Source organism: Rana temporaria, chromosome 4 (genome assembly GCF_905171775.1).
Source record: "Rana temporaria chromosome 4, aRanTem1.1, whole genome shotgun sequence".
NCBI lineage: Eukaryota > Metazoa > Chordata > Amphibia > Anura > Ranidae > Rana > Rana temporaria.
Window position 1 is genome coordinate 403,857,676 of NC_053492.1, and position 21,092 is coordinate 403,878,767.

Here is a 21,092-nt window from a genome sequence, read left to right on the forward strand (position 1 = left end):
ACACAACACACAAATATTATATATTTTCTGAAAGCAGATACACTAGAGAATAAAATAGTGGTAGTTGCAACATTTCTGTAAAAATCACACTAACGTGAATATTGGGGCAAACAAATGCAATAAATTACCGAAATTTGGAGTAAAATATAAAAGAAAGTTTCACAAAGTAAATAGATATCCAACATGTCAAACCTTAAATTTTTGTGCGCCCGTGAAATGGCGTCAAACTTCAGTACCCTATATTTTCTATAGGCGACACTTCAAAAGCCCCCTATAGGTATCAGTTTAGTGGTACGGAGGAGGTCTGGTGTTAGAATGATTGCTCTCACTCCGGCGTGCGTGACGATATGTACCATGTGTATCGCAATCAACGTTTTCACGTGTAGGCGTCCCGATGCATGCGTTTATGTTTGTGTGTGTGTATATGTGGGGGTGGGGGTGCCTCAAAATTGTTTTAGGGGGGGAATTTTATGTGCTTGGGTGTAACTTTATTTTTTTTGCAAAACAAATATATTTCTTTTTTTTACTTAAAGGAGTTGTAAAGGAAAAACATTTTTTCCCTAAATAGCTTCCTTTACCTTAGTGCAGTCCTCTTTCACTTACCTCATCCTTCCATTTTGCTTTTAAATGTCTTTATTTCTTCTGAGAAATCCTCATTTCCTGTTCTTCAGTCTGTAACTACACACCGTAATGCAAGGCTTTCATCCTGGTGTGGAGAACGTTTCTTGAGGGGGGAGGGGGCGAGCAGAAGTGTCAGGACGCCCACTAACACACACAGCTCCTTTCTCTATCTGCAAAGTAGAGAGTGTCCTGACTTGCCTGCTCGCCCCTCCCCCTCAAGAGGCTTTCTCCACACCAGGTAGAAAGCCTTGCATTATGGTGGTGAGTTACAGACAGAAAAACAGGAAGTGAGCATTTCTCAGAAGAAATAAGGACATTTAAAAGCAAAATAGAAGGATGAGGTAAGTGAAGGAGGACTGCACAGGTAAAGGAAGCTATTTAGGGAAAACATTTTTTTTCCTTTACAACCCCTTTAACTTTTGTTTTTCATCACAAAGGGGACAAACAGTTCCCTATGTGATGATTTTAGGTGACAGGTTCTCTTTATTGTGATATACAGGATCTAAAAGACCCTGCATGTCCCCTGTGTGCAGATCACATTGCAAAACATTCTTTCCCAGCAAAACGAGACCCGGGGACACCGAGAGCTGTATCCGGAAGTGATGTCAGAGACGTAGCTTTCCGGGTCACACAAATAAGGGGAGTAGAGCGGACATGTGTCAGCTCTTCTCCTTCCCCTCTACCTGCCGGCACCAGCCATGGAGATCCCGGGCTCGCTGATGGGCAAGCGGAGCCCGGTAAACATTGTGGGGCGCAGCAGCAGAGGGCGGGGCACCAGTACAGGGGTGTGCGCGAGCGATTGGGCGGTAGCGGAGCTGCACAAATGTTCTTACCTCACAGGCAGGAGTCTGCCTGCCTGTTTCACATGCTGCAGCCTCTGGATTGTGTGTATAACTCCCCGCTATTAGGTCTGCATGACGTACAGACCTGGCAGCGAAAGGGTTAAAGCAGAACTCCAGTAACAAAAACAAAAAAATATATAAAAATGAATAGATCATTAAAAATATGAAATACCAAACCAAGTTTTTTCTGCGATTTTTTCCTTTATGTCCAGGAGTTTCAATATAGTACATTGATCTGCTGCAAGATGCCCTTAGTCTGATGACCAGCATTATTCAACCCGCTTCCTCTGAGTCCATCCTGGACCCACCCCAGCCTCTGACTGTACAGTGAAAGGAAAAGCAGCACCGAGGACCCAATGCACGTGGCCAGCGGGCATGATCGCCGCCGGCCATGAACGATCACGCGCACCAGGGCCAGCAGAGGGCGAGCATGTGTAAACACACAAATCCCTGTGCTGTCAGGGCAGAGGAGACATGAAGTTTGTTCCTACTAAGTAGGAACAACGATATGTCTCCTCACCATAGGTGTGCGCAGCCTGTTGCATTAGGGTGTGCATCTGAAAGCTGAAAAACACGGTACGAATCTCTCACTGTGTTCATTCAGAAAGGGAAGGGGCCAAGAAATTACATTACCTCTTCCCCCACTCATCCTGAAATATCATCTGTGTGCCCACTGCAGTAGCCAATGGGAGAGGAGGCAAGCCAGCCATGCTGTGGGAGGGGACACTGGGCAGCAGGGGGAATCTGCACTACAGGGAGTGATTAGGGTGTGCCTGGGCACACTGGCACACCCTGTGCGCACGCCTATGCTCCTCACCTTGTAATCCCCATACAGTTAGAACGTACATTTAACCCATTGATCCCCCCCTAGTGATAACCCCTTCCCTGCCAGTGACATTTACACAGTAATCAGTGCATTTTTATAGCACTGATCACTTTTTTTCAAAATTGTCGCTCTTTTATTGTTTATAGCGCAAAAAATAAAAACATCAGAGGTGATCAAATACCACCAAAAGAAAGCTCTATTTGTGGGAAAAAAAGGACGACAATTTTGTTTGGGAGCCACGTCGCACGACCACACAATTGTCAGTTAAAGCGACGCAGTGCCGAATCGCAAAAAGTACTCTGGTCTTTGACCAGCAATATGGTCCGGGGGTTAAGTGGTTAATTATTGCTTTATGTATAGTCAGTATTAGCTAAACAGCAATTTCAGGCAACAGTAAAATGGTTATGCTATCAATGCAGGATTAAAACTGATAAAAAAGATTATTAAAGTGTATCCCTAGGCAAAACCTTTTGGCATAACTGACTAAGCACATTCTGCATGAAACACGTTAACCATCATGCTGTTATATTGTATTTTGGGTCTGTGATGTCTGTATTATCTTGATGTTATTTAATAAAGCTTGCATTTCTCTGAAGATTGGGGTGCGATCAACCTCTTCTTGTACTTAACAGGTAGAACTCTAAAAGCACATACAAGTTTTGGAAGGTATATCATCTTGACAGCATTAATCCTAAATCATGATAAAGGAAAATGACTTTAAGAGTCTTATAATTTTGTCTGATGTACAGTGTCATAGGAGGGGTTCAGTTGGATGTCCAAGTATGGTGGGGTAGTTGACCTGAAAAGGAAAGTTTCAGGGTGTACTTGAGTGGATAGAGATACAGAAATCACTCTTGATGGATTTACTCGCAATCCAGAAAAGGAAGCAAAAGTATCCAAGTGTTTGAAGAGGTTTCGTAAAGAGAGACGGGGTGAGGTAAGACATTTAATGGGAGGACCCAGCTAAATCCAGGGGGTAGCCTAGATCAAATGGGTAAGGTAGAAGACTCAAATCCATAGTATTTCAATTTAGCCTGAGAACTGTTCAATGCTGCTATCCACTGCATGAAGGATGGTCCAAAGCCCAAATGGCGCAACACTGTAATGAGCTAAGACCAAGATAGGGTATTAAATGCTTTAGTAATGTCAAGTGACAAGAGTATCATCTCCCTACAATGTTGGGGAGCAATATGAATTAAATCCTCCTAATACTATCACTTACTTGAAGTTTTGAAACAAAGCTAACTTGTTTTTTCTTAATAAGATAGGATAGAAAAGAATTACGGTAAGTCTATTGGCCTAGATTTTCATGAGGAGTTTCATGTCAAAATGTATTGAGGAAATAGGTCTGTAGTTAGCCCAGCAATGAGGATCCTTATCGGGCTTAGGGACGATCGGCTTAGCCGCCAAGAGGAGAGAAGAAAAAGAGCCTCCTCACTTAAGTGACTTAAATAGGGTTGCTAAGTGAGGTGCAACACCATCTGCCAGCTTCTTATAATAGAGGGCCTTATAGATGTCAGGGCTCTGACATCTTTAAAGCTTAATATCTTTAATGGTATGGAGAATTTCCAGAACTGTTATATATCAGTCCAAGAGTTCTCTATGCGTCGCAGTTAGTTTAACAAGTGGTAATTGTTCCAGGAAGCTCTCAAGACTGGGGACATCTACCTGTGTAGAATCAGCGTATAAAGAAGAAGTAATATGGTGCCTAAACTTATCTAGGACTCAGACTGGATTACTGGTACGCAAATTATGTCTGGTGCATAGCAGTAGTGTATTTAGGTTTTGTGCTGCCCTAGGCCTGACTAAACTTGTGCACCCCCTTATTTAAATATGATCCACCCCTTCCTGTCAAGGCCACACCCATTGCTGTTTAAGACCCATCCTGAAATTTTCCATTGGGGACACTAGTTCTGAGGGCCTGGGGGGGTAATGTATTCCCTTAATTTGCAGAGATTTCCTCTCACTTCCTGTTTGGATATGGGGCAGGAAGTGAAGGGAAATCTCTGCAATGGGACAGGGATAGTAAAAAATAAACTGACAGGGGCCATAACCATCCCTTACTCTATCCAAAATGAAAAAAAAAGTGTTGCCTATAGTTCTACTTTAAGCACAAATTTTTGATAATTTTTTGGAGAGGACTAAGAAGATATAACCATGCCAATGGTACAGCAGAAGACATATAGCACAGTGATGAAGGTTTATGGTCCAGGATGATAGGACAGTCAAAATTAGAAGCGGCGCCGCCCCCCCACAGTTGCGGAATGCTGTCCGCCAGCATACCAGAAGTAGTGTGGCCGCTTTATGTGGACTAATTTGTCTCCCAGCCCGTCCGCCCCATAAGACTAGCGCTACACTAACAGTATAGCGCAAGCCGGCAGAGACTCTTTCCATGCTGCTCACCTGCAAAGTGCTGCCCTAGGCCTGGGCTTTGTCGGCCTAGGCCAGGATACAGCGTTGGTGCATAGTGTGATCACAGAATATGTAGGGGTGAACGCGTTCAGTCTATTAGCAAGCATCGTACCAGGCTTATTTGCCTTGAAATACCATTTTTGGCGAAACCAATGGAGTGTTTTCTCAGCCGAGACTGTAAGGCAGAGGTCCAACTCAGTACTTGCTTGGTTCAAAGCCTTACTTTTAGCAAAAGTGGGTGATGATTTATAATATTAATTAATATTAATATAATATTGCCTCTCATGACTGATATTAGGCTTCCGATAATGTAATAGGAAAATAAACCATGCCTGAACTAAGAGTGAATTATTCAGTATATATCTTCATCAAATCTGCCTGAATAGAAGCTATGGAAAGTAAAGAGTCATTCATCTCCCAAGGAGAATATGTTGGCTTACACAATAACGATTGATTGGTTACCAATATAGGATCGTGGTCAGACCAAGGAACTGTAATAATAGAAACTGAGGCCACCAAGGGAGGGATTTATGGGGGTGGGAATAATGAGTGAAATCTTTTGCAAAGTGATGGAGTTTTCTCCATAGTCAACCAGGTCGTGAAGGCTAAAGAATGAATATGTTTCTTGGTGTCACTAGATTATTCGAAGGGCCAATTTGGAGTCACCAGACAGTAATAATGTACCCACTTGGTGGGAGGCTACAAGTAAAAAAATATGAGATAAAAACAAAAAAATTTAAGTGTGGGGGTTCTCTCTGAAAATCAATACCAGATCCTTAAACCAATCATGTATCCCAAACAATACCAGACAAGACCATGTGTTCTCAACATGGGGGGATACCATGCTACTAAAGCATCTTGTACCCAATTTAATGAGGACAAGGGCCTCTTCCCCTCAACTTTAAGTGGGATCTTATGCAAAACAAAAAAATGATTGGGGTCCCCCTAAAAATCCATACAAGACCCTAACTTGAGCATGCAGCTAGCTAGCTAGCTAGCTCGGAAAGGATGAGCACACACTGAAAAGTTGGATTTAAAATGAGGGACATTTTTGGGGATTTTGTTTATTTTTTATAAAAGGACGATAATATAAATCTCTTTATTTCTAGGTTCCTTCTCTTTTCAAAAAAGTAGGGGTTCTATGTATCCAATAGTCATTTACATTGGGGAGGGGGGCAGTATATGTATACCCCATTATTGTTAAAGGGGGCTTCCAGATTCTGATAAACCCCCTACCCACAGACCCCCACAACCACTGGTCAGGGTTTTGGGGAATAGGCTCTTGTATCCTACCAAATAGATCAGGGGGGTGCCTTCTCATTCCCTCCTTTCCTGGCTAGCCAGGCCTCATGCTCAGATTAAGGGTCTCGTATGAATATTTAGGGCTACCCCACACATTTTTTTTATAACATCTAATTTAAAATCTGTATCAGACCTGAAGGATTCTGGTGTGAATTTCCTATGCAACCTACTTTATTTCTATTATTTGTTTTTTGCTTGGGGTACCCTTTTAAAATTTATACCAGACTCAAAGTGTCTGGTATGAAAAATTAGGGGAACCCCAGCCTTTATTTCCTTTTTTAAATTCTTGTTTTAAACTATGTCTGCCTCCTTGCTTTTATGGCTGGGGATGTAAATGACAGGGACCCGTAAAGTCACGGGTTATTAAAAACTCCCCATACTGACATTTCGCTTCCACCAAACCACAGCCAATCTTCAGTCTGAACTTGTGTTCAAACCAAACCTTGGGCTCATCCCTTCCTTAAATAGTATAGAACACAGTACAAGCGAGGGGCACAAGATTAGATGACCTTGAATATCTCCATTAGAATATAAAATGGATTTTGAATGGATTATCTTTCTTTATGACAGTCACAGGACACACATTTACAAACCTCAGCATTTTCTCCATTAGAAATCTTGAAAATTTGATCTTGCTCCTGGAACATGTTTCACTTCTTTACAACAGATATACACCAGCTGTTTGGCAGAATTTCAGTAATTAGCTTGACAGAACCATACTAGCAAATTGAATAAATCCACTACATAGCACTGAGCCTTCAGCTTGCATTAATTATTCAGCTGTACATTAGGCATCAGTAATGACAGTGAGCTTTTCATTGCAATGTAATCGTGGGAAGAGACTGACACAGCTTAATGTTTAATTTTTCAAGAAATTGTATTTAGCCTTTCAGTGATTCATTGCACAATTTTAAAATAATGTTTTCTTCTGTTTTGCACAGCTCCTGGCTGTACTGCACTTGCTTGTGAGATCAAACTACTCCACAGTCATTTATCCTCTGTATAGCAGGATCAATGGATTAGAAGGCAGTGCAGCGCAATAGACACACATAACAATAAAAAAAAAACCTACAAAGTGCATAAACATTTTTAAAATTCACAAATTTCATAGAATTTATATAGTTGATAAGTGACAGAGCACATGAGCACCGAACGTGTCCAATGAGTATTTCTATGCGTAAAACATATGGTGATTCTGCAAAGCTTCTGCGACCTATCTGTTAAGTCAGGGGTCCACACATTGAGGTGAGCTGCTAGCATCTTTATTGGTGGAGGTCATCACAGAATCACCATATGTATACGCATAGAAACACTCATCAGACACTTTCAGTGCTCTGTCACTTGTCAATTCTATGAACTTTGTGCATTTTATGAATTTTATAAATTGTTATGCACTTTGTAGTATTTTATTTGTAATTGTTATGTGTGTTTATTGCGCTGCACTGCCTTCTAATCTGTTGATGTATGGGATTTGATATTTTTGACCCTTTGAATTGTGTTCAGCTGCTGTTAGGGTTTTTATTGCGCTGATTTATTTTACTGTTTACATAGCAGGATCAATGACTCACTCAGAATAGTTGGTCTTTATCCCACCAACTCTCCTCTGGCTCTGTGCAGTCTCTGGACCAAGCTCTCTTTGGTATGCTCCCATCTAAGCCTAGCTGGGACCTCAATATTTCAAAGGCTCCTCAAACTTCCACTTTACAGAAAACAGAAACCTGTACAGGTTTTTCCTCCTGAAGGACTGGATCCAGGAACTCTGTTTCCTGCTGCCAGGCCTCAGAATATCTATGGGTTCTTCCCACACCTTCTGGGCATACCTCCCCAGGAATTGGTTGGAGTCCCATAAATATTCAGACTGCATGTTCTGCTCTCCCTCCCACTATACTTCTAGAAGTCTCTAGAAGCCAGAGGGAAGTAGCAGAACATCAGCTTTTGAGACACTGAACAGCCCTAAGTATTCAACCCCTGCTCCACTTACAAAGGAGCTACCATAACTAAATTTGCTTACAAATTGTGCTACAATAGTGACTTATGCAAGGCTTGAGAAGAAGGGTGCTACTGTGCTGATTAAAGCATCCAGAAGCAAAACTTAAGGCTCAGTTCACACCTATTCGAATTGAATGCGTGTTTTCTCTGCATCCAATTCTCATAGCAGGAGAATGGGACTGGCTCTCTATGGAGCCAGTTCACATATCTCCCCAGCGGGTCCAGTGCGGTGTGCAGGAAAAACGTGTGCCTTTTTTGGTGCATTTCAGGTTTGATTTCAGCCCAAAATTCAGGCTGAAATTGGACCTGAAACAGTGAACCAGCACGCCTCGGACACCTGCTGTGTGACGAATGCGGCAGCGGTGTGAACAGAGCCTTATGGTGTAACGGGGACCCTTTCCCTCAACTAACTTCATTACATTTGTTTGAGATCCTCAAAGAACCCTGCTACGGTGATTATAATAACAGGACTTATGCAAGGTATAATGGAAATCCAGGACTGTTTAGAGGTCTGGTTGATTGTCTATGTGTCCTAAACCTCTGGCATATCCCAAGTATTCTGAATATGAATTTGAATCTGAATTGTTAAGCTGTCCCTAACACCCAACCTGACCCCTAAAATGTACCCTTAACTGCTCTCTAATACTTAACACTAACCCGTAACATGAAAACGTAATTCTTTAAATGGTTCTAAACTCAAAATGTGTTTCACCTTAACCGTTGGCCAACCACCTCACATAGGAGTAGGGTGGCAGAGCTTCTCTCCTGCGCTTGATCAAGTATCTAGTACGCGATCCAGCATGTGCGCAGCCGCTGTGCTGTGATTAGTCAGTCTCAGCCAATGATTGACTGCCAGCACCTGCAAAGAGGATGACAGGACAGAGCTCTGTGAATGTAAACAATACAGAGCTCTGTCCTGTCAGTGGGATTCACTGGATCTCCAGCGCTCATTAGATCAGGCTCCCAGTGGTATCTGCGAGAGAAGTATGGTCAAAAAAAACTTTAGCCATACTTCTATTTTAATGTATTCTATACATTAAAGGTAAAACACCAGACTACCTATTCTAGCCGCCCCATCCCTAAACATTTTCTTGAGTGCTGCCACCAATCCTGCACTGTCCTGGTTGCAGCACTGTTCCTTTACTTCTGGGTCTCACAATAAACAATAAGCCTATGGCTCTCTCTGCTGTCAGTCAAACTCCCATGAGAAGGGAGCGTGGCTTACCAGTGCTGTGTGTCTATGGACACACACAACCTGGCTCAGGAACATGTGCGCAATGATGCCCCCAAAGAATTTAGCTTGCTATAGAGGCACCTGGAGGAAAGAGGAGCAGACAGTACCGGAGGGGGACTTCTAAAGTTTTAGCAAAAATAAATAAATAAAATAAATAGAGCATTTAATATTACTTTAACCTGCACCCTAATACAGCAGCACACTTACCCCTTTTCTGGTGCCTTTAGCAGTGAAATGAAACAGTGATGGCTACTGATTTACACTGCAGATATTTATTTACCTTTAACTATTGCCACTGACAAACTTCATGTAACTGGTGAGCTGCTGCATATCCATCATCAGCAATAATTTCTTAGTGGTAGTTTTTTCTTTCTCTCTTTAATCAGGTGTGCAGAGTAGCCTGCACACAGCAGTAACCTGGATACAAAACCCATTCAACTAAAATCATGAGTTAAACATCAGATGAGCATGATTCTCTTAACAAATAAATCTGCATTAAACAAATAAGCCATAAAAGAATGAATATTTAAAAATGTAGTATCATGAAAGCCCTGCTGACTAATACGTTACATTTGGGGATGAATCAAGCAGCAGAATGAAGCACCGCTGCCATCCCACTCCGCCTCGCCCCCAAGCAGCCTACATTAATTTCATAATTGTTCTGATGTGCCACATGTCCCACTGCCTTATGTCACAGTAAACACAGAAGGTCTGCAATGAAACATACACAGTGCTTTCAAACATTATCTTGTATTCAAAACTGAAAAGTAAAAACATGACAACTCTGCAGAAGAAAACTTCAGATTCTGCATATTTGGGATACAAATGCAAGCAGGAGACGATTATGAGTGCAGGGTCAGGCCAATTCATAAGAGTTGCCCATATCTGGGCAACTTGCCTTCATAGTTGCCCAGACAGTCTGAAGATCACATCGGGACAGATGTTCCTTTATGAATTAAAGCTGGTATAGGCAATTATCGTCGATAAGAAGTATGCAAGTTTTGCTTCTGTATGAAGCATGTAACATCTGCTTTGTGCATTTCTTCCATACTGTGCAGTCATCCAGTGTAATGCCGCGTACACACGATTGGAATTTCCGACAACAAATGTTCGATGTGAGCTTTTGGTCGCATATTCTGACCGTGTGTACGGTCTATTGGACATTTGCTGTCGGAATTTCCGACAACAAATGTTTGAGAGCTGGTTCTCAATTTTTCCGACGGCAAAAGTTCTTGTCAGAAATTCCGATCATCTGTATGCAATTCCGACGCACAAAAATCCTACGCATGCTTGAAATCACTGAACTTCATTTTCTGGGCTCATCATAGTGTTGTACATCACGCGTTCTTGACGGTCGGAATTTCAGACAACATTTGTGTGACCATGAGTATGCAACACAAGTTTGAGCCAATATTCCTTCAGAAATAAAATCCACGGTTTTGTTGTCGGAAATTCCGATCGTGTGTACATGGCATATAACTTTACCTCTGAGGAACATCCTAGAACAATGACCACTTCTACGTTCTCTCCTTGTGCAGAATAGTCTTATACCCAACCCCGTTCTCTAGTTTCCTGCAGACACTCTACAAGGGGTTGGCCAACTGGCCTCAACCACTGCTGGAATTCAGCTTTAGGCCTACAAACAGTGGCTTCAGGTTTAATTGTGTAGCCCAGTCTGCAACACTGACAGAAAAAGGATTCTGTGTCTGGCAGCAGAGAAGACATTTACACAGATACAGGATACGACTCTTATTGCAGAACATAGAGTAACCAATGTTAAGCCCTCTATCCACTAGGGGGTACATTGAGGATGTTGACTGCTAAAGATTCTGAAGAAAAGTGTGAAGGACTATGGGAGGTGTAGTTTCTACAGACTGAACAGGGTTTAGATTCTAAGAAGAAAATACTTTAGTTCCCAGCGGCACTGTGGTAGAGAGGAGAGAAAGGAAAACACAACTGGCAGAGAAACTAGGGCTGCGAGTGGACCGCTGCACCTGAGTGAAAGAGACACAATTGGAAGCCTGTTCAAAATACTGCAGGATGCCCTGGATGCTGGTTGGGCTTGTTTTTTAATTGAGGAGCTAGATGATAAGGACACTGATTGAGGTACAGTTTACCAGTAAGCAGAAGGAGATCCCCTGCTGACACAGAGTGGGTAAAGGCCGCAGGCCAATCCTGCACTACTCTTGAGAAAAGAGGGACAGAGTTATCTGAAAGAAACAGTGGCAGTGCCTGCAACAGTAATATAACCTTGAGAGCTCCACCATAACAGTTGGGTCCCAACGAGCTGGCTGGCAGAAGAAATAGGGTAGCATATCACTGACCTGCTGAACTATTTTGGTATATATACACTTCTTGCTGTTACCCAAAGTAAGTGATTGTAAAGTTATTTTTTGGGGATTGGGTTTGTTTTTTGCCTATGTGCAATTCATCTGTATATAATGGCAGTTTCAGAAAGTCTACAAATGTAAGACAAATATATTCCAAAACAAAAGATGTACCTGTCTAACCCCTTATTAACCATTAGTTAATTTCATTCCACTCATATGTTTATTTTTTTATTTAAAAATACTTTGTTCCTATTTTTGTTTTGTTATGTTGCAATAAAAAAAAAAAGACACAATTTTTTTTATTTATTGGTAACTTCACTGTGCTTTGTGCCAGACACATCATTTTACTACCTTCTCCTCACAAGCCTGTGTCATGCAGACATTTGTTATTTTCCTGTATTTGAAGCACATCTGAAACACAGGCCAGCCAATTACACTTTAAATCAATAGTGCTGTGTTGACAGTTCAGAGGCTGAACTTCTTTACAATGTTTCAGGGCTTGTTGAAATGGGTTGGCAGTTAAGTTTTGCGTTCTAATGCTTGAGGGAACTATAGCTATATTATTGCACTTGCAACAAAAATAATTGAGTACTGTTCACGATACTTTTTTTTTTATTTGCACGAACATTCACATTTTTAGGACAAGCTTTCAGTATGTACATGCTCCCAGCACAGTGTCTGAGCTGTCAAAAACAGGTCTCATTTCTTACTGATGACTGGGAGCCGATGGTTCTGGCTCCCAATCATAAAACCACTGTGACAGCCAATCATAATGCTCAAGCACCCAGTTCCCCTTCCTCGCCATAAAGACCCTGTTAAGGGGATGCTGGGGCTGGGTGGGAAGGGGGTTAATAACCATCTTTGGCTATTATGATAAATAATCCACAAAAATAAAAGGGAACAAATCTCATATAGGCAAAACTAAAGGTAGTGTTTTATTATTATATTTCCACATTTTTTTTAACCGATTCATAAAAAATTTAAACAAGTGCAGTATCAAAAGATATATATACAAAAACAGTAAACAATGTATGAAAAAAAAAAAAGAGAGAACACATCCATTCAAGTAACACTTTTAAGGAGTATTCTGCTGATTGGCAACATATGCTGTGCTCCAAAGAGATTCTAAATAGGCTTTTACACCAGTGGATTGGGTTTTCTATGTAAATTCTAGTAGAAAATTGAAAAGTTCTTTAAAAAAGGAGAAATCCAGCCTGAGCTTTTTCTTTTTGACAGTAAAAGCAGCCTGAGCTTTTTAGGCTGGGCTTCTCCTCTGGGTCACAGAAGTGCAATTCATTTTGCACTCCTGTGACCCGTTTTCAGCACTGCCATCAGTCGGGGCAGCGCGTCATCACGACTTCCCAAGTCGGGATCCACCAGCTGCCCTGATTAATGGAAATCTCAGCGAGTCGCTGAGACAGCATCTCCCCACCCTTCCACGGCTCAGCGCTCCAATGAGCGTGGAGAAGGAAAGAGACTGACTGACAGTCAGCCTCTTTCCTCTCGGGGATCTGTGAGAACTGAGCCAGCGGCGATGTTCGGTGGCTCGGTTCTCAGTGCACCGAGAACATCGGTCCGATGCTCCATTCACCGAGGTAATTATAAATCTAAAATAAAAAAGAAACCCATACTTCTCCTTTAAAGGGGAACTTTAATATGTAGTTTTAAGTGTAAAATTGACAGAAGGCCAATGTTATAGTATGACTTGCATCTGAGCTCCTGTCGGGCATATCATCATTCAAATCGTATACCTAGTAACTATGGCTTCAAGGAAACCTGTACTAAGAATAAAATACCCGCCGCCATTAATAACCATGCTTCTAAAAAAAAAAAGTTAGCTGCCTGGTTGTGATGCTGATCCAATAGCTTTAGTAAATTGGCGCAGAACAAGTATAGAAAGTTCTGATTTTTTTTAATCGGGGTGCTTATTCTGGGTCTATGTCTAAGAAAATATTGAAGGGACACTTTCTCTGGTTTTAAAAAACTCTATTCAAATATGCATTCTTAAAGAGTAACTCCACATTTATTGAGAAAAATAAAAGCATTCCCCTCTGGGTGATCTATGTAAATTGCAGTGATTTAACAAACTTGTTTTTGCAGATTTCTATTCTTTGTTATTTTAAAGGAATAGACGTTTGTCTATGTCCATGTGCACAGTGCATGTGAATGGGAGTGACTTTATAATTATCAATCAGCTTCTAATGAGGAAAGTTGCAGGATCTAAATTAGTTTAAAAGTGACTTCCCTTTGAAAGTATCTCACCAAAAAATGTTTGGTGCAGGAGATGCCCGAAAACTCGTATCTTAGTGCAGACTTCTGGGAAAGTCAGTAAGCCAATCACACAAACAGGAAATGACATACACAATCTGTGTACAGAACACCTCCACTGTTTTTTTCAAATAACATTCATCTACAATATGACTGGTGTAGCAATTGTATATTTTTATATTTACAATTTTTTTCCCACAAAAGTGGAGTTACCCTTTAACTCAAAAAATCAAATTTTTTTTAAAATTTGCTGTTGTGATCCAATTTTCTGTTAGAGGGTAACTAGGTTGGTCCCAGAGAATGCAATAATGTAGTCTCTCTCTTGCTCACTCCGGAGATGAAGTATGGAATATGGGATGTGTAATGTGCATAGAGTAGTGCATATGACCACAACTAACGTGCACTGGAGTGTCAGGGCAAAAAGCAGCATTTTTACTGATAGAAAAGGGTATTTTAAGACATTTCCTGGCTAAACTCACAAGCCTAAATCATAACATGCAGGCATACAGGACTACAAATACATAAAAAGTTAAGTGACTTCAGTTGGGTTTTAATTTCCCTTTAAATACTGTACAATAAAATCTACATATTACAACTGTCTACCGTTAGTCCTTCATTATTGAAATCTGGTCACAAAAAACAAAAACACAAAGAGGAATTCCAGATTCCAGGTATGGATATCTTACACAAAGTTACATTGGTCCAGCTTGTATATGCCATACCTGGCCAATCCCCTGCTATTAGAACCAGCATGAAGTGTTCTTAAAAGAGGAATTCCAGGTTTAAAGATTTTATACATAGTTACATTGGTCCAGCTAGGACCATTATTTATAGCATACACGGCTGATGCTCTTGAAAGTTGTAAATCACTGAAGTAGACACCGCTACTCCAGTGGTCTCCACTTGTTTTTGGATCTCACATTGAGTGCCTGGCCTGCTGCATTGAGAACACATGGGCACCATTCAGAGAATGCTTTCAATTTTATGAATGAATGCAAGGTGTTCTCTGATTGAAAGAGGCAGAGAAGTGAGGTGGTGACATCATGCTCTTCAACTCATCCATTTAGAGAGCACGTTGCATTAACTTAAAAAATGCAAAGCATCCTTTGAATGGCGCCCATGATGAGCGGCTAACCTCCTGTGTTCAGAATGCAACAGGGCATCTGCTCAACAAGGGACCTGAAAGTAAGTGGAGATCACTAGCGTAGCAATGTATACAGCTTCCAAGAGCATCAGCCATGTATGGTATAAATAATGGTCCAAGCTGGACCAATGCAACTATGTATACAATCTTTATACCTGGAATTCCAGAATAGCTGGAATAGCAGACAGTAAGCTTTAGACTAGACTGGAATATTTGTGCATTTAAGGATTACCGGTTAAAAAAAAAGCCTAACTCTCAGCATCCTTGACCTCCACCCCAGCCAAGACCCCGCCCCCCTTCCCCACCGATTACACGTGTAACAGAAAATATAGACCTGTACGCATTTGTATTTGGACAGCAATTTCATCCTGTGGGGTCCTGTTGGACCCACCTCAGCTCACATTTGTCAGACTCATCAATATAAAATAACAGCCAGCTTGGGCACACATGCTGAACTAAGTGTGAGCCTGCCAATATTATTTATATTTGATTAAGAGGGTTAGGTAAAAAGTGCATTAGGGACATTCATTTATGTTCACAAAGTGCTTTATAATTTCACTACTACATATTGTTATTAATGATATCTATCATTTAAATATAAGACACCCATATTCATAGGAATGTAATTCTTAACAACTGTTCAAGTAATATTTTAAATTGACCACATACTTTGTTGATTGAATTCTACAAAATATTGTTATATTTAATATGTTTTTTTATTATTATATTATTTAATTAACTGTATCTAATTTATATGACCCTTACATTACAGGGTTAGTGATAAATGTGGATGGGCTGTACAATCAAAATGTTACTGTGTAGATTGATCTAGCAATAGCATTCCCTTTTACTATATATATTTATTTATATTCTCTTAAGCTGACCATATACTGTACAAACTGATGGTACAACTTCCTTCAGAGCCACCATTATCTATGTATTGCTAGGATCTGCCTCAAGTAATACAAAGGATTACTTAGTGTTGGTAAATCGAAAAGGAGATTTACAGAAACTGAACATTCAGAATTTATAGAGGTTATATCAAAGAATAAATAGGAGGTAATGTTTAATATTGGACGTTATGTATCAAAGATTAAGAGCCGTTTTATTTTCTTTCAGCTACCAATTTGAACACTACTCCGGAAATCTACAGATAGTATCTGAAAGTTTAGACAAGCTAATAGTTGGGGCTCATGCGATCTTGGTTCTCGATTTGTTTCAGCATGTTCAGGTCTTAAATCACATATTACATTCCTTTTAGGCCAGAGGAAATGTGGTTTTGCTTGATGTTCTGGTGTACAATGGCTGCTTGAAATGTCTCCATATGACCAACACAAGACGTACAATGAACACCGCACAAGCCACCGCCAGCAACACAGCTGCAAAAAAAAAACAAAAAAAAAAACAGACAGACATAAATAACAATTCCGACTTTTCAATGGTCTTAGGTCATAGGCCCATCAACCAGCTACATAACTTTGAGACAGGCTGTATGTATACAAAACAACTGGACAGCCTGCATCAGAATCAGAGTTTAAGTATATAGAAGTGAAGTATGAGAAAATTACTGATGTTAGAATATTGATGTTTGATGATCCAAGATCCATAAATTCATAGTCTGGCATCTTCTAGACATACATGTATACACATGCCCCTTGAATGCAGTCTTCATATGCATGTGCACATCCCCACACTGCCAGGGTTAGTACAACCTTGTTTAGGTCTAGGGGACTTGTTAAAGAATACTTACTTACCTGATCTTTAGCTCCTCCATGCCACTAGACCTGTTCCCACTGTTTCTTTTCCCCCACACTTCAGCAGTCCAAGGTTCTGATGTCATCAAGACTAATGCAAAGTTCATAGTCCTGCACTGGATGTGATGACACCAGAGGAAAGTCCACTGCATGTCAAGGGTGCGAAGGATCAGGTAAGTTAAAGAACCCCCCCCAGCCTAAACAAGCAGCTAGCCCTTGCAGTGTGGGAGCAGCCCCACTGCAGGGGATAGTTTCTCTCAGAGTTGGGCTTTAAGTATGTGCTCATATAACAACTTCAAGCAGAACTAAAAAAAAATGCGGGGAGGTTGGCCTTTAATTATTGAAGATGCTTCTGCAATAAGAATCTAATTTTCTGCCTTTCAAAAATCTTGTTAGTACACTGAGCTGTGCATGCTGGCTGGCCAACCAAGATGGCTGAAGAATATGAACCCAGAAGAAGACAGGCTAAAGATGTCAACATTGGCAACAAGGGAGATCGCAGCACTGGAGGTGTCCTTTTGGCAGGTAGGTGTGCTATAATGTGCTTCGCATCCTTCGCATACTTGGACATTTTGGTAAAATCCCACCCACTTGCTAGTAGCCCTTAGTTCTAGAGAGTGAAGATGTACAGTAGATCCCAACAAATGGCCATTTGACCGATTCCATTAAACATATCCCTCTTTACCAAGGGGTCAATTAGACGTTTTCACATAAGATGTGCGCAACTTCCGCCAAGATTCACATATTTTCTGAACTGAAAAATGTGAATACTGGGTAAAAGTTGGGTAATGTTGCGCAAAAACTTTTATAAATCGACTCCCAAGAACTTTGCAATGTACTATTATTCAATCCTTCCTGTAATATAATATAATCTATCAGTACTTACCAATATACTGTAGATAGTGTTTCCATTGTACAGGATGCCAGGGATGGGTCCTGGATGGAAGATACATTTCCCCACTATCTGGGTTGTGATCCCTTAAAGGAAGAGTTTAAGGAACATTTACGCAGGGGGTTATAACCCATGCAGGGTGAAGAGTTCCCGGAAAAACGGTCGGGGGAGAGAGGACTGATTTATTTTCCAATTTTTTTTATTAGATATTGTACTTATTTTTGCAAGACTTATGCCGCGTACACACCATCACTTTATGTGATGAAAAAAAAATGACGTTTTTAAAAACGTCACTTTAATTGACTGTGTGTGGGGGAAAACGTTGTTTTATGTCTTGTAAAAAACGACCAAAAAAAATTGAAGCATGCTTCAATTTTATGTGTCGTTTTTCAAAAGTGCACTTTTTACTTCACAGAAATTGACCGTGTGTAGCAAAAAACGTCGTTTTGTAAGATGTTTTTTCATCCACGCATGCCCAGAAGCTACTTATGAAGCAAGCTTCAATGGTAAAACGTGGTGAACGTAACCTCACTTTGCAAGAACATTGTGAGAAAACGATGGTGTGTAGGCAACTTCGTCTTTGAAAATTGAAGTTTCAAAAACGTCATTTTTTACTTCACAGAAAGTGTCGTTTTTTTTCATCACATAAAGTGATGGTGTGTATGCGGCATTAAAGATTTCCATATAACACATTTAGAATTTCAAAAGGCACATATCAGAATGCAATCCATTCCAGTAGGAATGGACAGCTTAGTTTGCATTGATTATGCCATTTCCTTGACATAATGCAAGATGTGTAGATGATTAACATTCCTGTATTTCAAAACACTAACTAATTTGTACTCCAGCCCACTCAAGACCGTGTAAAAGGACAGCTCGTCCCCAGCTGAGAGGACTGATTTCAGTCCTCTCCGGTTTGGAAAGTCCGGAAGACTTGTTCATACAGTAGATGTGAGAAAGTGTGGGTTGCCTGACATCTGAGATGCTGTTTTCTAATCTCCTGAGGCCTTTTCGGTCACCCATAAGCAGACAGGAACCCCTAAACCCTGGTGTGGGATTGGTATAGTGGCAGTGAGCGAACATGTTATATTTACATTATACCAGAGTCTTAGACTGTTTGTTTTCTGAAGAAAGCGGTTTTGATTGTTGATTTTTATGAGAATACAAGACAGTTTACTTTTGCAAAAGGATGATTGGTGGTCCTGTGCCCCCCCCCATATTATACCATCTAATGTACAGACTTACCTATATAGATGTGATTTCCATCAGGAGAGGGATTTTTAAAGTTTTTGTCCAGAGATCCCGATAAAGCCACAATAACCACAGGATACACAGTCAATGTATAGCGGACATATTTTTCAAATACAAAGTTTTCCAAAATAAACCTGCAACGATAGATTGTTCAGGCAGTATTAATGATAAACCATAGCAAACCTTCTCTCTTCCCTGCCAGGGGCCTAGAGACTTGTATAACCCTCATCCTTATGACTAATTGGACACTGTAAAGTAAGGTGATGGCATACAGACCTTTCTAAAGTAAACATTGTGGAACAAAAGTAGTCATATCAGAAGAACGCTAGCAAAATATATTTTTGAAACATGTCCGTGTTTACCGTTTTACCTGCCAAATTATTTAATATTCTTCTCACAATTTCGCATAACTCTGCCACACTACATAAAGTACAAGAAAGTATTTTCTGGTTCACCTACAAATCTTCCTTAACCACTTGTCTACTGTGCACCTACACCCCCTTCCTGCCCAGACAAAATTTTAGCTTCCGGCACTGCGTCTCTTTAACTGACAATTGCGCGGTCATGCGACGTGGCTCCCAAACAAAATCGATGTCCTTTTTTTCCCCACAAATAGAGCTTTCTTTTGGTGGTATTTGATCGCCTGTGCGGTTTTTATTTTTTGGGCTATAAACAAAAAAAGAGCGTCAATTTACAAAAAAACAAACAAAAAAAAAAAACACAATATTTTTTACTTTTTGCTATAATAAATATCACATTTTTTTAAAAAAAATATATATTTTTTTCTGTTTATGCCGATACGTATTCTTCTACATATTTTTGGTAAAAAAAAAAAAAAAAAAAAATCGCAATAACCTGGTTTGCGCAAAAGTTATATTGCCTACAAAATAGGGGACATAATGATTTTTTTTTTTTTACTAGGAATGGCGGCGATCTGCATTTTTTTTCGGGACTGCGACATTATAGCAGACACATTGGACACTTTTGACACATTTTTGGGACCATTCACATTTATACAGTGAACAGTGCTATAAATATGCATGGATTACTGTATAAATGTGACTGGCGGGGAAGGGGTTAAATGTGTATCCTGTGTGTTTTCTTACTGTGGGGGGAGGGGGGTGACTGGGGGAGGTGACCGATCTGTGTCCCTATGTACAAGAGACACAGATCGGTCTCCTCTCTCCCTGACAGGACGTGGAGCTCTGTGTTTACACACAGAGCTCCACGTCCCTGCACAGTTACTGGGCAATCGCCGGGCACGCGCGCTGTGTTCCCAGTGACGCGACGGGTGCGCGTCATATGACGTCCTGTCGGAACAATAGAGCATTCTGCCCACCGTCATCGGGCGGATGTTAAGTGGTTAAACGCTTCCCTGATTATTATGCCCCGTAAACACGATCACTTTTTGTCTTGAAAAAAAATGTAATTTTTCATCATGAAAAAAACCCGAAATTTTTCCAACTTGATTAAAAATGATGTTGCCCACACACCATCGTTTTTGAAAAATAATAAACAAAGCGACGGCACTCTAAAGAGGAAGTTCTATTCGCCTTGAGGCTGCTTTTAGCTGGTTACTTGTTAGTGAAAGACGATTCGTGCTTTTTTGTCTGTTACAGCGTGATGAATGTGCTTACTCCATTATGAATGGTAGTTTTACCTCCCGTCTCATAACTTGCTTCTGGGCATGTGCGGGTTTAAAACTTCGTTTTTGCCCACACACGATCATTTTTTATGACACAAAAAATGACATTTTAAAAAAAATGACATAAAAAATTGAAGCATGTTCTAATTTTTTTTGGTCGTTTTGCAGAAGACAAAAAACGATGTTTTGCCCACACATGATCATTTTAAATGACATTTTTAAAAATGTAATTTTATTTCATCACAAAAAGTGATCGTGTGTACGGGGCATTACACGAAAGTGCTGATGCAGATTTTATGGTCCAATAAGTAGGCTGGAGGTAGAGAGGTAACATAGAAAGCATTTCACCATCTGGCTGTGCGGGGCAGGGGTGCCGGATCATATGTATTGCAACTGGAAATGTAACTCTTGGCCTAGAATTCTACTTTAGTAAATATTAACCACTTAAGCCCCAGGCCATTTCGCTGGCCAAAGACCAGAGCATCTTTTTGCAATTCAGCACTGCGTTGACTTAACTGACAATTGCACGGCCGTGCGGCGTGGCTCCCAAACAAAATGTATGTCTCCCCCCCCCCCACAAAT

General features: G+C 40.6%; 1 protein-coding gene across 1 annotated transcript in view; it reads right to left on the reverse strand.

Annotated features, from left to right (window-relative positions):
- Nucleotides 1-14,069: 14,069 nt before the first annotated feature.
- LOC120937760 overlaps nucleotides 14,070-21,092 on the reverse strand; it is a 38,536-nt gene continuing 31,513 nt past the window's right edge. The window contains exons 7-8 of the mRNA XM_040351230.1: nucleotides 18,860-18,999; nucleotides 14,070-16,347 (exon numbers count right to left, since the gene is read on the reverse strand). Of these exons, the coding sequence (XP_040207164.1) occupies nucleotides 16,226-16,347; nucleotides 18,860-18,999 (262 nt within the window). The 3' untranslated portion in view covers nucleotides 14,070-16,225. The remainder of the gene's footprint in view (nucleotides 16,348-18,859; nucleotides 19,000-21,092) is intronic.